This window comes from Polyodon spathula, chromosome 6, assembly GCF_017654505.1.
Source record: "Polyodon spathula isolate WHYD16114869_AA chromosome 6, ASM1765450v1, whole genome shotgun sequence".
NCBI classification, from domain to species: domain Eukaryota; kingdom Metazoa; phylum Chordata; class Actinopteri; order Acipenseriformes; family Polyodontidae; genus Polyodon; species Polyodon spathula.
The window spans coordinates 69,289,824-69,305,652 of record NC_054539.1 but is presented as its reverse complement, the minus strand read 5'-3'; the positions used below and the strand labels follow the sequence as shown (position 1 = coordinate 69,305,652).

Here is a 15,829-nt window from a genome sequence, read left to right as displayed (position 1 = left end):
GATGAAAGCGAAGATAAAATGGTTTCTTTCAGTACATTCAGTGTATTTGAAAGGGCAGCAGGGAGCTTCGTTGTGTGTGTGTGTGTGTGTTGTTGTTTTTTTTCCATCATCTCATAGCTCAGTGCATTGCTTTGCAGTGATGACTTGCCCATTCACTCCTCTCCAGAGGGCTGGATGATGTGCTTATGTAATGTGGATATCTTCATGCACTCTACCACAGTGAAACTGTTCTAGATGATGAACATGAAGATAAACTTCAATAAAAAAAAGTATATAAAGTATTGAATATTAGAGGACTTTTATCAATAAAAATGTGTGTAAGTGTGCGTAGCAGCATCACCCATTTCATGTTTTAATACCAGCTTGAGAAGCCATATGTATAGATAACAAGAGTATAGATAACAAGCTCAGGTGCGTCTTGTTAAACACATAGTAATACCAGGACCTGGATCAAAGTGCTATGCAGTAGAAGTCATATTTCTACCACTTTTTTATTAATGAATTTATTTATATGTGTATATATATATATATATATATATATATATATATATATATATATATATATAATATATATATATATATATATATATATATTTATATAAATAGGGGGTTACAATTTGATGTAGATAAATATTAAAACACAGATGCAGGCACTAGCAGAAATGTGTGGCCACTTGAGTTTTCAAGTAATTTATTCAGTTGTGAATGCCATTTTGATTGATCTTAACAGCGGCTGATGTAAATAAAGTCTCAGATAATCTATTAAAATAAATGACCTGTAGGATTCTGATGATTCATATTTGTATGTTTTTGTCTCTGCAGGATCTGAAAAAACCTTTCGACAAGGCCTGGAAAGACTATGAAACTAAAGTGTAAGATCCACTTAAAGTACTGTCATTCATTCGCCCATTCTTTAGAAGTCATTGTAATGGTAAATGCATGGATATATCTAGTTAATATAAACTGGCCTTTTTAAAGAGTAAGTAGCAGAGTTTCCGAAAAATGCAGCGTTCTACATCACCACGTGTTGCTACAACTGTTTAAATAACGTACTCATAATTTCTTTTCATTGTTAACATCCTGAGAACTTTTTACACTTATAACTTTAAACTCTTGGTTTCAAAGCTCTTTTCAAAATGTCTGCTCTGGTGCGCTGGAGTTTGAGATCTGTCTTCTAAATCACTGCAGGAAGAGTAATTAAAAAAAAAAAAAAAAAAAAAAAAAAACAAAAAGGTCAATGCTCTCCTTTTGTCAACCTTACTGGTGTTTTTTCTGTTCTATTCCCCATCCTGGATCATTATTGTAGTGTTACCTGTTAGACAATGTGGGCAATAAAGTTATATGTGTAAAAAGTTGTCAGGATGTTAACAATGAAAAGAAAGGGCAGGTGCATTATTTACAGTGTAGCAACGCGTGCGGATATACAACGTTGTATTTTTTGGAACCCCTCCGAATCTTGCTCTAAGATCTTATGTTGTCTTGAACATGTTAAGCAATGTGAATTTTAATTTTTTTTTACTGGTGCATTTTTAAGAGCAGGCATTAGACTTTCAGTATACCTCAAAACTACGTGTTTTAGGCTACCCTCCTTACTATAGAAGTGGCACTGCATGAACAAACTTTTTTGTGACATTTTGAAATTCTTGTAATTTTGCATGTAATATTGGACAAGTTATTTGATAGCAATCTGTATATATATTTTACAAGCTGCAAAGGACATTCTATACTGAGAGGGTAATTTCACTTTTTTTTTTTTTTTTTTTTTTTTTTTTTTTAACTAACATTTGATTGAAAACCAATATCTTCTTGTATTTTGGCCTGAATATTTTGATCTTGATTTAAGATCTTTATGACACACTATTTCTGCTACAGCTGAAAATAAAAAATAATAATTGTAACTGTTGGTATAATTTTATTACAATAATTAACAGGGTTAGTATATGTTTTTGAACTTGCACAGTACAGTGGATATTTTTCAGACCTATTTTATGAGCAGTGCAGTATAATGTTCTCTTAGTTACATAATCACGAAGTTAACTGTTCCACATAGTTTACATTGTGTCATGCATGAAGCTTGGATGGTGAAATAGCATTCTCCTTCTCTGGGCCCTTTTTCAAAAATGGATTAAATACTTCAAGGCAAACACAAGAAACCATTCCACGTTTTCTTGTTAGTTTTGAATTCAACTTCATGTCTGTACACCTGAACTGCTCTCGTCTATTCTGCAGCGGGTCTCTCAGTGTGCTTTAGCCAAGGACTGTTCAAGTGCTGTACGTTAACATTATGCAGTACTACTGACATTGTAATAATTCGTTTTTCTTTGTGCAACTCAATGGTGTTTTAAAAAGCTCAGAGCCGTTTCTGCCTTTGCGTAGTGATGTAACAGTTATATATAAGTGTAGCTGTATATGTTATGTCTTCATCTTATTTTATTTCAATTTTGAAGATCTTCAGAGCGACTGTGGAGTAGAATTCAATTTTAATAATTGTTCATGAAAACATCAGCAAGGGTTTCATGCATTGCAAGTGTGTTTCTTTAATAGCTATTTGTTGTAGTAGTTTATTAAAGCGCTATAAACAGTCAATGCATGATGTTGTGAAATCCTGTGTTTCAAGTTTACAAATGCAGTATTGACTGGGATTTTTTAAATTATTATTTGAAATTGCATATGTTCTGTTTGCCCATAAAAAATAAGCATATTGGAAAGAATGCTTTGATGCATGCAATGCTTTTGCAATTTTCTTTTTCTTTTTTTTTAAACTGTTGTACTTCATTTGCAGTACAAAGATAGAGAAAGAGAAAAAAGAGCATGCAAAACAGCACGGGATGATCCGGACTGAAATCAGCGGGGCAGAGATAGCAGAAGAAATGGAAAAAGAAAGGCGGTTCTTTCAGTTACAGATGTGCGAGGCAAGTCCTGATTTCTACACCAGCACATAGGCTTGTATACACTGTTTCTTTTGTTTCTCCAACATTAGTAGCAGAGTGGCATAGTCCAGCTGCATTCTGCATGCTCTACTGTATATATACTGCAGCGTAATCTTTTAAGTTCCAGCTTTCAATCAATCAATCTTTATTTTATATAGCGCCTTTCATAGTGGAATACCATCACAAAGCGCTTTAGAAGATGCAAAAAATACAGGAAAAACCATAATACTTCAAATAGAGAAATGCATAATACATGATATACGTGGAAAGTGCATAATACATGATAGTAGCATAATACATGTAATAGTACACTAAATACAGTGGAAAGTGCATAATACACAAAGTAGTACAATACAGTGGAAAGTGCAGATTACATGAAATAGTACAATAAATACAGTGGAAAGTGCAGGGTACATGATAGTAACAGTACATGCAATAGTAGCAGCAGCTAGTAACAGATATCAGGCTTAAGGAGCATGAAAAGCAAGGGAGAAGGGGTGGGTTTTGAGAGTTGATTTAAAGCGAGCTACAGTCTGAGCATCACAAACCAAAGCTGGGAGAGAGATCAAAGCTGGGAGAGAGCTTTGATCTCGTCTTAATGTTGTGTTTACTTCTAGTACATAAAGTTCACAAACGAGAGGAGGCCATTTGGCCCATCTCGCTCGTTTTGGATGTTAGTAACTTATTGATCCCAGAATCTCATCAGCAGCTTCTTGAAGGATCCCAGGGTGTCATCTTCAACAACATTACTGGGGAGTTGGTTCCAGATTCCCATGATTCTCTGTGTAAAAAAGTGCCTCCTATTTTCTGTTCTGAATGCCCCTGTATCTAATCTTCACTTGTGACACCTGGTCCATGTTTCTTTTTTCAGGTCAAAAAAGTCCCTTGGGTCGACAATGTCAATACCTTTTAGAATTTTGAATGCTTGAATCATATCGGCGCGTAGCCTTCTTTGTTCAAGACTGAATAAATTCAGTTATTTTAGCCTGTCTGCATATAACATGCCTTTTAAACCTGGACTAATTCTGGTCGCTGTTCTTTGCCCTCCTCTCTAGAGCAGCAGAAAGATGAGCTCTTATTAATGCATTGTAAAGTTCTAACATTAGTAATGCGTGAACTAGTTCTGTTGCATTAGTCTTTTAACAGCTTTCCCATATAATTCCAAATAGAATAACTGTAATATCACAATGGTTCTGAAAAGAAAACTTAAAATGTATTGTAGTCAAAACAGATCCAATATATTCCTAGAGAAAGTTTGAATATGTTCGGTTATTATTATAACCCTGGTTCACTGAAACAGAATTAGGGTATTTAACCTATTAGATAATGGTTACATTTCATACTTGATAGGTAAACGCAAACATACCCTTATTGTGTTGTAGTTCATGCTAGTGATACTGTCATTACCCTGATGGGGGTGGATCTGGAATCTGAGGGTATAAGGAGGTTGCCTGTAGGTTCTTATATGTATAATGTTCATAGGTCATGGTTGTTTGCTTTATCGTGATCCTGGTGTCTCAGATTTTATATTTACAGCCAATGCGGGGAAGTATTTCACAGACATTCCTCTTCATTTGACCATGAATTGACTTCATTTTTGTTATTGCTTTTTAAAGTATCTTCTCAAAGTCAATGAGATCAAGGTGAAGAAAGGAGTCGATTTGCTTCAGAATCTCATCAAATACTTCCACGCCCAGTGCAAGTAGGTTCATAAGATACTCTTCCAATTGCCTTTGTTTCATTCAAGAGTTCTGTGTGCTGTTCCTCTAGTCAGGGGAAACAATAACGGCTGGATGTTAGTTTCTTTCAGGATGGATTAAAAGCTGTAGAAAATCTTAAACCTTCAATCGAGAAACTTGCAACAGATTTGCACACGGTAAGATCTGGTTTCTGTAACCAGTAAACCATTTTTTTTTGTTTTATAGTTTTTATTTATTTATGTATCAGAATGATTTTCTTTCCCTTAATCTTGCCTAGATATTTCTAATCTGGCTTGTTGTACTGAGAGCTGCCTATGCAGGATTACTTAGTCGTAAAGCTGCTTACGAGCATATATGTAGTATGATGCAGATGAGTAGGGATGTTCGATTCATTTCTTTAATTAACATATTGTGAATCTTTGTACCCAATCAGAATCCCTCCATTAGAGAACCTTTTTGTGTATTTTATATTTGTACAACTTTTATGGATTATAGTTGTTATTATTATTATTATTATTATTATTATTATTATTATTATTATTATTATTGACAAATGTTTACTGCAAAATATTTTTCTTCTAGATTTGGCATACATATTTTTGACAAAGCAAAATTCTAAACATGAAATAATTGACAAATGTTTAAACTGCAAACTGTTGACACCCCTCGTACTGAGCTACTGTTTTGTTGCTCTTTTTGTGCCTTCTTTCTTCACACAAAGCATTGCTATTATTGCACATACTAATTTGATCCCAAATACGCCTCCCAGATTAAACAGGTACAAGATGAAGAGAGGAAACAGCTGGCTCAGCTGAGAGACGTGTTAAAATCAGCGCTACAGGGGGAGCAAAAAGAGGTAAGCACTGTTTATTGCTTTCAGATAACCGGTCTAAGAAGTACACATTGGAAGAAGATAAGAAAGTCTCTCTTGATGTGATGAAACTCGCCTGTTTATAGATTAAAAGGCGACAATTTGTTTTTAATTGAAAGCACTTTGGAGATTATATACACAGCACAACCTAATTGTGTGATTTAAGTTTAACTGGCTTTCAAATGAAATGTGTCAGTTCAGTGAGACCTTACACACACACACACACACACACATACACGGATACACGGATACAGGCCTACATAATGTACATATATATGTATATTATTTGACTATTTTCCACTATGTCTTAACACGTGTATAGAAATTAGCATTTTGCTAGTTCTTTATTTAAATTACTTTTTTTCATTTAACTATGCATGGCTAATTAATTAAAATATTTGTTGAATTAAATGTATGTACTAAATAAATACATTGAGAGGTAAAACATGCTATGTGCAAGTAATAAGTTGCATGTGTAACTCAACTGCTTTCCTGTTGCTTTTTCTGAAGAATCTTTTCTTTTCCTCTTAACTGCATTATCCCTTTTGTGAACCAAGTCTAGGAGAGTAAGTGCATTTGTATTCTTCGTAAGTCCTTATTTTGTCATAACATTGTCCATTAGCTGAACAGCCATACCGTCTGTCCGTGCAATCACTGAAAAAATACAGAAAAACAAAGGAATTACAAGTTGATAGTGATTCTGTAAAGGAACCCTTACTAGGGAGCTTGTCGATCAGTATTACAGTATTTTAAAACCTAAAGGATTGTTTTTTTTCTTAGTGAAAGTACACGTGTTACTGAGCTGTGCAGGGTATCAACAGACTGGTTTCCTTGTCTGTACCTGTAAGACTGAGAGCTGTTGGAAAGCTAATCAGCACATTATATAATGTCATTGTTTAGCATTGTATTGTCAAATATACATGCCATGTACTGTATATACAGTAGAAATATGTTGATTAGAGAGAGTAGGACAATAGATCAAGTGTGTGTTTTATAATATACAGAGCTCCCTCGCTGTAAGGCTGTCGATATGTAACGTGCCTCGGATATAACGCTCCTACACCATGTCCCCCAATTCCCTATACTAGTGATTCCTGCAGTATTTCTACAGTAAATACAGGACCGGTGTTGTTCAAACTGTAAACAATTTCTCTCAGTCTACTTCCGTTTCTGTCTCTCCCTTTTGATACATTATCTGAACTGAAGAAAAGCTGCTCTGGCACTTTATAACATAAACATCTTATTCAACATTCATTTTATAATTAAATAAATATTAGGCCTATTACGTGTTTATCTTTCCTAATGTATTTACTTTTTTGCTGCGAGAGGAGTTGCAGCTTTCTCCAGGAGACTAGACGCTTCAGCCCCACTCCGGCAGCTGAACCTGGGGCGAGCCCATTCCCTCTTCCCCTCTACTGACCCGCTCTCCTTCTCGCACTTGGTTTGCTTGTCTGTCACTTCGAACTGAACTCCCGACTGCCATTTAGCCAGGCTATTTAAAAGCTATCAGCTGAATAAACTTCTAATTAAAATTATCCACAAATGGGAATGTTACCTTTTTTTTTTTTTTTTTTTTTTTTTTTTTTGGTAAAAAATAGCGTTGATTACATGGTGCTTTGTGCATGGTTAATTCACATTTTTGCTTCACTACATGTGCATTATAGAGAGGGAATTATTTAATTTTGTATCTATCAGATGTGTGTGGTTGTGTCCCGCGGCGCCCCCCACCCCACCCCGTCCCAGGGGGGGGTGGGGCAGGGACCTGTTTGTATAACACAAGGTCGGTTCCAGCGCTCATATGTGTGTTATAGACCCGCGTTATAACGAGGGAGCACTGTATAGCCAGTAGGCTCCTCAGTAGGCTTGTTGTTTAAGAGTGAAAGTTGCACACAGTGACTTACAGAAGAATGCTTTTTGATGTGCATTATTATTATTATTATTATTATTATTATTATTATTATTATTATTATTTTTTTTTTGAGTCTGGCACAATTTAATGCATGTCTTAAAATCTATGTAAAAGAGAAGCAAGTAAACAGACTCACTAGTTTTTTAGTATTGCAGCTGTGTACAATAACGAATTACTTCTTCCGTTCAGATTTATTTGTATTGTTTTTTTTTTTTTTGAAGGATTCTCAAGTTCGTCAGAGCACTGCCTATAGTTTACACCAGCCTCAGGGAAACAAAGAGCACGGTACTGAGAGAAGTGGAAACCTCTACAAAAAAAGTGACGGGTGAGTATGAGGAGCTGGGATAATCAAACCGTCAAGCGCGTGGTTATTTGACCGCCAATTCTGAAACTTGCCTCTGTGTGTTTTGAAAACCGGACATTTGTTTATGTGAAACTTCCTGGTGTTCAGAAGATTGATATCTATCTATCTATCTATCTATCTATCTATCTATCGCTATCGCTCCCCTCATTGCTAGATGATGACGAATGTGTTGTGTGTGTGTGTGTGTGTGTGTGTGTGTGTATATATATATATATATATATATATATATATATATATATATATATATATATATATATATATATATATATATATATATATATAATAATTTTCTTCCTTAGTTTAGCCTTTACAAAGTAGACCTTGTTTGTTTATATTCACCATAGTACAGCTGTAGGGATGCAAAACTATTGCGCCAAATACTGTATACTGCTACTATCTGCAGCATGCAGAAAACTGGTATCTCCATAGATTCTTATAAAGCTGATGCTGTGTACTGTTTCTGATTGCATTGAATGTATGCAACGTACGCCTTCGATGTTTTTAAGTACTGTGCCATACAATGCTAACTGCTGTTTATCTGGGTTTTTTTTTAGCATTCGCAAAGTTTGGCAGAAAAGAAAATGCACTGTTAAAAATGGGTATCTCACCATATCTCACGGGACGGTAAGAGCATTTTCCATTCTTAATAAACTGTGGGTATATGATGTTGCTGCAGCTGTGATGACACTAACGGAAACAAGGCAAATGATTTTTACATGTTTTTGTGGTTTATTCCCAGCCATATCGGGCATTTCCCATAACAGCCAGATACTTTGCTGAAGGCGACAGCAGAGATCGCTTTTCAGCAGGCAATTCAGTTTGTGTTAACAAGCTTGTAAGTGGAAAGTGTGACCAGTAATACTGTGTTTATATGTACATGTATATGTATATGTTTGATGTTGGCACAGGTACCCAGAAACCCAGGTACTTGCCTTCTGTAAAAGTACCCAAACTGTTTAACATCCAGTTGTGCAGCATTAGTTAAAATTTGTCATACTTTCCAATAGTAAAGAGGCTATGAAAGCACATAATCTTATAACAGAAGGGGAATACAATATATTCTTTTTCTCTGATTGTTTTAACATTGGGCTTTATATGTGAGCTTTAAATTGCACAGAAAGGTGTCTGGATACCCGTGTGCTGCTATTTCAGAACGGGTGCCCCAGGTTCCCGCTGCCTGCCTCCTAGTATATGTGTCTATATAACTGTATGCATGCAGATGTATTTCAGTGTAAAGCCCACCTGTCTATAGTGACTGCTAGGTGTTAATCTGGATATGGAGTATTTTTGGACGGTCCCCTGAGTTGATGTAAGCATGTTTCCTGTATTAAGAACTGACACTGTTGCTAGCTGTATTAATGTAAGTGAGCAGCCATTCACTGAAAGGAATATAGATATCCTGCAGGGTTTCTGGCCACACTGCCAGCACCACATGTGGGAGCCTGTTCTGTGGCACTGGCTCAGTAATCTGTGCAGTTCCCACTGTTGTACTGCTGTGTTGTGTCCTGCTGCCCAGTAGGGCTTTGCATGACAAGTGTTATCTATATCCTGAGAACAAGCAGGTTAGGAGCAGGAGAATGGTAGTCTGAAAGTATGATTTTAAACTGTCGATTTAAAAGGAGGAAGGACAAGGACTGGTTTCACAGACCCTGATTAACACTAACCTTCTACACCTTTTCCACTGGCTCATCTGCACCATGAGGGCCCTAAGCCCTTACGGTACGGATGGTTTTCCACTGGCTATTTGTCGAGCCAAGAGAGAACCAAACCGTGAAAATCTGGCCTCCCAACACATCTGAATCAGAGTATGGCCAGGGACAAGGTTAATGATTTTCATCATTACCTTGAGTCATTACGCTCGAGGAAGACTAACAACATGGCCTGCAACATTAAAGGCAGAGCATTTTGGTCGTTGGATCCAAGTTAGTGCTCTCTCCAGCCTTAGTCTTTGAGTAGGTAATATTACCTTTAAAAAGGCAGTGCATAATTAATGCATGCTAATTGGGTTCTGTGAAAACCACCCGTATGTAAGGTAGGCCAAGATTAGGCCGTACTTTGAAGCTTTGAATTCAACCGTGAAAACTTTAAAAAATGTACTTGCATGTCTTTGCCTCTGTGTCACAATGACTCTCACACAGCCTATTTAGACACTTGGTTTACAAGCTGCAGCTGGGTCCGACTTTGCATGTGTTTTTACTTATTTCTGCTTCTCTCACCCAGGCTAACAGACCACCAGCAAAGCTCAATCTATTAACTTGCCAAGTGAAACGCAACCCGGACGAGAAAAAAAGCTTTGATCTCATATCACGTAGGTTGATGCACTTCAATGCCTCTCCAGAGCTCTGTTGCTCTGCGCCTCTCCTGGGTTCTTCCTGTACTATACAATGCAATCAGGGCCAGTGATGCTCAGGATTGTGTGCTACTGTGTATTGTACAGGTTCCTTAGTGAAGACTTTAACAGAGGATTAGTGCAGCTTTAGAGGCAACTCAAAAAGCTCTGGTTTTTCTTTTATTTATTTATTTATTTATTTCCCTCCTTAGTGATGACAGGAATATCCAAGTCCTTGATTTAGCAGTAAAATCTTACTGATCACTTATCATTCTCAGTGCTGGATAATAGGCAAAGTCCACAGTTTTTATTGTGATCAGTGAAAATGTAGACGATTTAGACCTATCGTGGGGAAACAAACAGTGGGAAATTGCAAACAAACACATGTTAAACTGTGCTACCAAAGAAATCATTTGGGAATTTAATTTATGTAACGCATTTGAATCCTAGAATGCCAACACGCTCCCACAGCACAGCCGTTACATTTTAATTTTCAGCACAGCCTTTATTTAACTCTGAAAATCTCTATATAAACTATGGGCCAGTATTAATAAGATTTTTTTTCTCAAAACGAAATTTTAAACCTTATTTTTCGGGAAATGGAATATAGACCAATGTTCCATTTCCCGCATCATAATCCAAGTTCAAGGACAAGTTTCTAAAATCGAAAAACAAAGATTGTAAGAGAATACTGACGTTTACTAAACCCACTCCTGTATCTTAAGTGATCTCTGATAACTCTTCCTAATGCCCTTCTCCTTCCCCTCAGGGGAGTGTGTTGGGTTCTGTAGAAACTCCTATGAAAACCAACTTGCTTGCAAAGGAATTTGTTTGTGCAAAAGAACTAGATCAGGATCTCAGTTGGTGTTGTCGACCCCGGTTGGAACTTTGTAACTTTTTAAGTAGATAACACGATACAGTTATGGCCAAAAGTTTTTCCTCACTGTGTAGAATTAACTAATTTAGCTTCATAAAGTCGAATGAAACCTGCTAAATACTGTTACGTTAACATATTGAATTACACACTGCTTTGTAGTTTTCTGTATACTTAACAAAAAACTGACAAGTGTAAACATGTGACATTTCAAAATCTAACATGAAATACTGTACTACTGTTATGGCTTCCGGTAGACTTTTGCGATATCATTTCTTAGTTTCTTGATTTACATGATGATCATATACCTCCCACCTCCCCCAATATTGGTCCTAATATTCTAGGTGATGCAAAACTTTTGGCCATAGGTGTAGTGTCCCAGGATACAGTGATCATACTCTATGTAAGACACATTTTAATGCATGTCAACAATGTATCTGTAACTGTGTCCTCTTCTTCCTCCTCTTCAAACAGATGACAGAACGTACCACTTCCAAGCAGAAGATGAACCAGAATGTCAAATGTAAGTGATGCATCATTTCATAGAAAACACAACACCTGCTCGTGCTGTACGATGTGGGCAACCTCCCCTGTCACGCCACAGCTTGTATTTCTTTCAATGCATGATGTCATGTGCCTGTTTTTAATGACTTGCTGTTTTGTGTTGCGTCAGATGGATGTCAGTGTTACAGAACAGTAAGGAGGAGGCGCTGAACAACGCTTTCGAGGGCGGAGACCACGATGTGGGAGAAAATAACATTGTTCAGGAGCTCACTAAAGCCATCCTGGCGGAGGTGAAGAGGATGACAGGGAATGACGTGTGCTGTGACTGTGGCGCCCCAGGTGAGACACTTGATATTTTCCAGTTCAGTTCCCATAAGCTAGAAGATACAGTAATTGTGTTTTATAGTATTTTTGCCAGGAGAAGGAATGTGGTTTAGTGTGGGCAGGTACAGTAAAAAGAAACGCTAGCTGTAGATAGAATTCATAAATGAGTGTCTTTGTGCTTGTTGTAGAAGTTGGTAAAAACCATGAAAGTTTGGTAAAGTGAAATTACTGTACACCAAACTTGTTTTTATTTATATCATGGGAGTGCAAGTATGTTTTTAAATGGAAAGTATGGTAAAAAAAAAAGAACCTTTCTCAATGTCTGTGTAAATAAAGCTTTTTCAAATTTATTTATTTGCTTACTTGCTGAAAATCAGAAGCCTTGGACACAAGGGTGATATTATTTTATGTTTAAGACCCAGTAACAGGGTAATACTGGAGCGTGTTTGACCCTGAAAATTAATAGACTGGCTTCAGGCGGAAACAGTTCAGTGCACTCTATTACGACTTTACGATTTTCTGAAATAAATTATTTACACAGCATTGTGAAGGTTGTTTGTATCCAAGCAATAATTTATGCTGCAGTCCTTGCATGCTTTCACGTGAAGTGCTGTGCAATCCTGGGTGTTAACCTTTGCACTTGCATGCTTTCAGCTTGCCTTGGACTGCTGGTTTGCGCTTGGGTGTTAACCCTTGGACTGCTGGTTTGCACTTGGTTGTTAACCCTTGCAAATGCTGTCTTGCAGATCCAACATGGCTTTCTACAAATCTGGGGATTCTAACCTGTATCGAATGTTCTGGAATCCACCGAGAGCTGGGTGTTCACTATTCCAGAATACAGTCTCTTACTCTGGACAAATTAGGAACATCTGAACTCTTGGTAAATATTCATGTATTGCTCTTTACATGTTCAGTTCATGCTATAGATGTGTCTGGGAATGGAGAGGTAGAAGAAGGAGGAAATCAACCAAATTACATTGGGTTCCACAATCCATTCACTAAAAACCTTCAAATGCATAGGCCTGATGTTCCCCATTAACATTGCTACTGCCAGCAGCTAAAAAAAAGCATTCTGTGAATAACAGGAAAAGTATTTCAGTTCCTAAAATGTAATGTTAATAGGAGTAGAAAATAGAAATATGCTAATATGGATTCTGGGAAAAGCAGTAGTTAAAAACACAGATTGAAGAAAGTGTCCTTACAAATCCAATTCCCCCATTGTTATTTAATTGTATCTTTTTATATGTCTCTTTGGGTGAGCATTCAATCTGTTCTTGCAGTACACAGAAACCACAAGGCTAACGCTCTACATTTCTGTCTTGGCAGCTGGCCAAGAACATTGGGAACGCTGGATTTAATGAGGTAATGGAAGCATGTCTGGCAGCTGAGGAGGTGATCAAACCCAATCCCACCAGCGACATGTAAGTGATGAATCACCAGCTACAGAACTACAGCTCGGGTTTCATCATCCTGCCCCACCATCCATATCGTGGATGCCAAGGACAACTAATGCCACCTCTGGGTGCTCATGTCTTTCACGCATTGAAAATTGTTGCTGTTGTATTTGAAATACAGGGATGGAAATAAGATTTCCGTTGCATAGCAAGTTGATCCATTCCTGGTTTTACTATTTAATAAGACATATCTGAGCTTGTTACCTACACACTGTGGCTGATGAAGCTCCTTGTCACAAAGACTGCCGAAGTGGGCGGCGTCAGAACCAGGAAAGGAATACACACAGACAGGACAGATGAAGTGAAATGATGAGACGCTTGCTTGCGCCGGTTTATTGTAAATAAAAGGGTTTTAAACAGACAAAAGGCAGGACACGGCACATTCGCCAAAATAAATAGATAAACAAAAACGGACTATACTTAACAACACTGTGCACGGACAGACACACTGACAAACACGGTGAGTTTTAAATACACAAGTATCGTGCTGGTCCCACCAGCACGCAATAGCAATTGTTAGTAAATTTCTCCTCCTCTCTCTCTCCTGTTCTCCACTCACCGAACACCCAACCCCAAGTGGGTGAAAACATGCAGCTTTTATGCAGCTGTACCAAGACTCGATTGCTAATCAATCATTCAATTGGAGTCTCGGTACAACTGCACGTGAATTAATAAAGTGCAATTCCCCGTGCTCACATATTATTACTTTTTACTTGCACATGAAGTGCTGTGCAATCCTTGTGCCTAAATACAAATATACATTTTAAACACTTGTGTTACACAGACCCGTTTATATCCCATGTACCAATGACTATACATCAACATTAACACACTACACGCAACATATAACAGATAATATACACAGGGGTGGGCACTCTGTCACACTCCTATAAATCCTGAAATAGCAAAACAAACTAAATTGTGATGTTCTTACCTGGGATGGCTTCACCAGATCACCAGTGCAAGAATGTCATTCATGTAGCTAAATATTCTTAGATAACCCTATTGTACACAGAGACCTGTTCTGTTTGTGTGTGTGTTGGTATGGGAGAGGATCTTACGTTACCCTTTTCAGTGGTGTCTTTTTTCCCCATTTTTGTGGATGACAAGGAATGTTCTTATTTATGTGTTTAGTACTCCACTGAAACACCAATTGGACTTAAACGTAAATCATTTCCCCAGGTCTGTTTATCAAACACAAAAGAGATGCATTGAACGGTGGTTCTGCACTACATTTACCAGGTTTAGTCATTTCCAGAATTTTCCGCCCACGGTCATTTTTGACCTTAACGCTGTTCTGCCTTGGAAGACAACTGGATAATAGACAAGATGTTTGAATGGCAATTTTAATGATGATGTGCAAAATATGGACAATTGTGTAATTCATGCAATATTAATTTTATTAAATAAATAAACCCAAAGATTTTATGAACAGTATTATTGGAAAGTATTTTATTTAATGTTTTTTTTTTTTTTTTTTTTTTTAGGAACGCACGAAAGGACTATATCACAGCTAAGTACATAGAAAGGAAATTTTCTCGTAAGAAGTGTGTTGACAACGCAGCGAAGCTCCAAAGTCTTTGTGAAGCAGTAAAAGCCAAAGATATTTTTTCTTTGGTTCAAATCTACGCTGAAGGTGTGGATATGACAGAACCGATTCCACTGGCAAACGGGCATGTAAGTGCCAAGCTCTTTGTAAAAGCATTTCTCAGCCTGTTGTCAAAAATCAAGCACTTAGAGGCTGAATTTGAAGGAGTGGGAAAAAAAAACATGCTGCTGTTAATTCTATTTAATTGGAGGGTGGCTGTTCGCAACAAAAGCTAATTAATCAAAGACCACATTAAATAACAATTAGTGCTGATTGCATCTTGTAGGAGTCTGCAACATTTCCGTAGGGCTGTGTATTCATCATGTCTTTGTAGTTTTTCTTTTTAAGTATGCTTTAACAAAAAAACAACAGCTATTGCAAGTTTTCTCAGGGACGAAAAAGGGGTGTTATCCTTGCTTTTCATTAAATGTTTTATTCCAACTTGTATAACCAGCCTAAAATAACACAACATTTAAAGTGAATACAAAGCCATTGTCCCTATTTTACTGATCTAAATGGCAGAACTAAATATAGCTGTGTGTTTTTAATAGAATTAAGTAGCTGTGGTATTTAGATAGGCCACCTTCTGATCGTGAGTGTTTGTAGTAGAACCTTGATGTATTTCGGGTGCTGGAGCCAGGACCCCTCCCATGTCATCCTGCTAAAATATCTGTCAGTCAGCTTTTAATTACCTGTCAGTCACCCTATTTAAAACACAGCCAGCTTCCTAATTCTCATCTTGCTTTTCAGTTTGCGGTTACCACGCAGACTTTCAGACCCAATTTTTAAGACTAACCTTATTTTCAGTATGTAAAAAAAACAGAAGGTACTACTCACCCGAGGCAGTTTTCTTTCAGGTCTTCCTTCAACATATAATCCACCGAAAAAACTTTCAAAGAAGTCCGCCCATCCCTCTTCTCCTCCATTTGACAATGCGGCTGCTATCACGTCTGCTTATACAGCTGTGCCCGCTGCCATTCCT

At 37.3% G+C, this 15,829-nt stretch overlaps 1 protein-coding gene across 7 annotated transcripts in view; it reads left to right on the top strand.

The window, feature by feature from the left end:
• LOC121317540 (arf-GAP with SH3 domain, ANK repeat and PH domain-containing protein 2-like) overlaps nt 1-15,829 on the top strand; it is a 73,081-nt gene that overhangs the window by 44,534 nt on the left and 12,718 nt on the right. For 2 of the 7 annotated variants that reach the window (XM_041253575.1, XM_041253576.1), the window contains exons 5-19: nt 823-872; nt 2,783-2,912; nt 4,547-4,632; nt 4,731-4,806; nt 5,400-5,486; nt 6,059-6,067; nt 7,632-7,735; nt 8,329-8,398; nt 8,514-8,609; nt 9,995-10,082; nt 11,452-11,500; nt 11,651-11,820; nt 12,552-12,685; nt 13,132-13,226; nt 14,747-14,936. In XM_041253575.1, coding sequence (XP_041109509.1) covers nt 823-872; nt 2,783-2,912; nt 4,547-4,632; nt 4,731-4,806; nt 5,400-5,486; nt 6,059-6,067; nt 7,632-7,735; nt 8,329-8,398; nt 8,514-8,609; nt 9,995-10,082; nt 11,452-11,500; nt 11,651-11,820; nt 12,552-12,685; nt 13,132-13,226; nt 14,747-14,936 — 1,434 coding nt within the window. The remainder of the gene's footprint in view (nt 1-822; nt 873-2,782; nt 2,913-4,546; nt 4,633-4,730; nt 4,807-5,399; nt 5,487-6,058; nt 6,068-7,631; nt 7,736-8,328; nt 8,399-8,513; nt 8,610-9,994; nt 10,083-11,451; nt 11,501-11,650; nt 11,821-12,551; nt 12,686-13,131; nt 13,227-14,746; nt 14,937-15,829) is intronic. The other 5 variants (XM_041253579.1, XM_041253578.1, XM_041253581.1 and 2 more) reach the window with 3 other exon arrangements.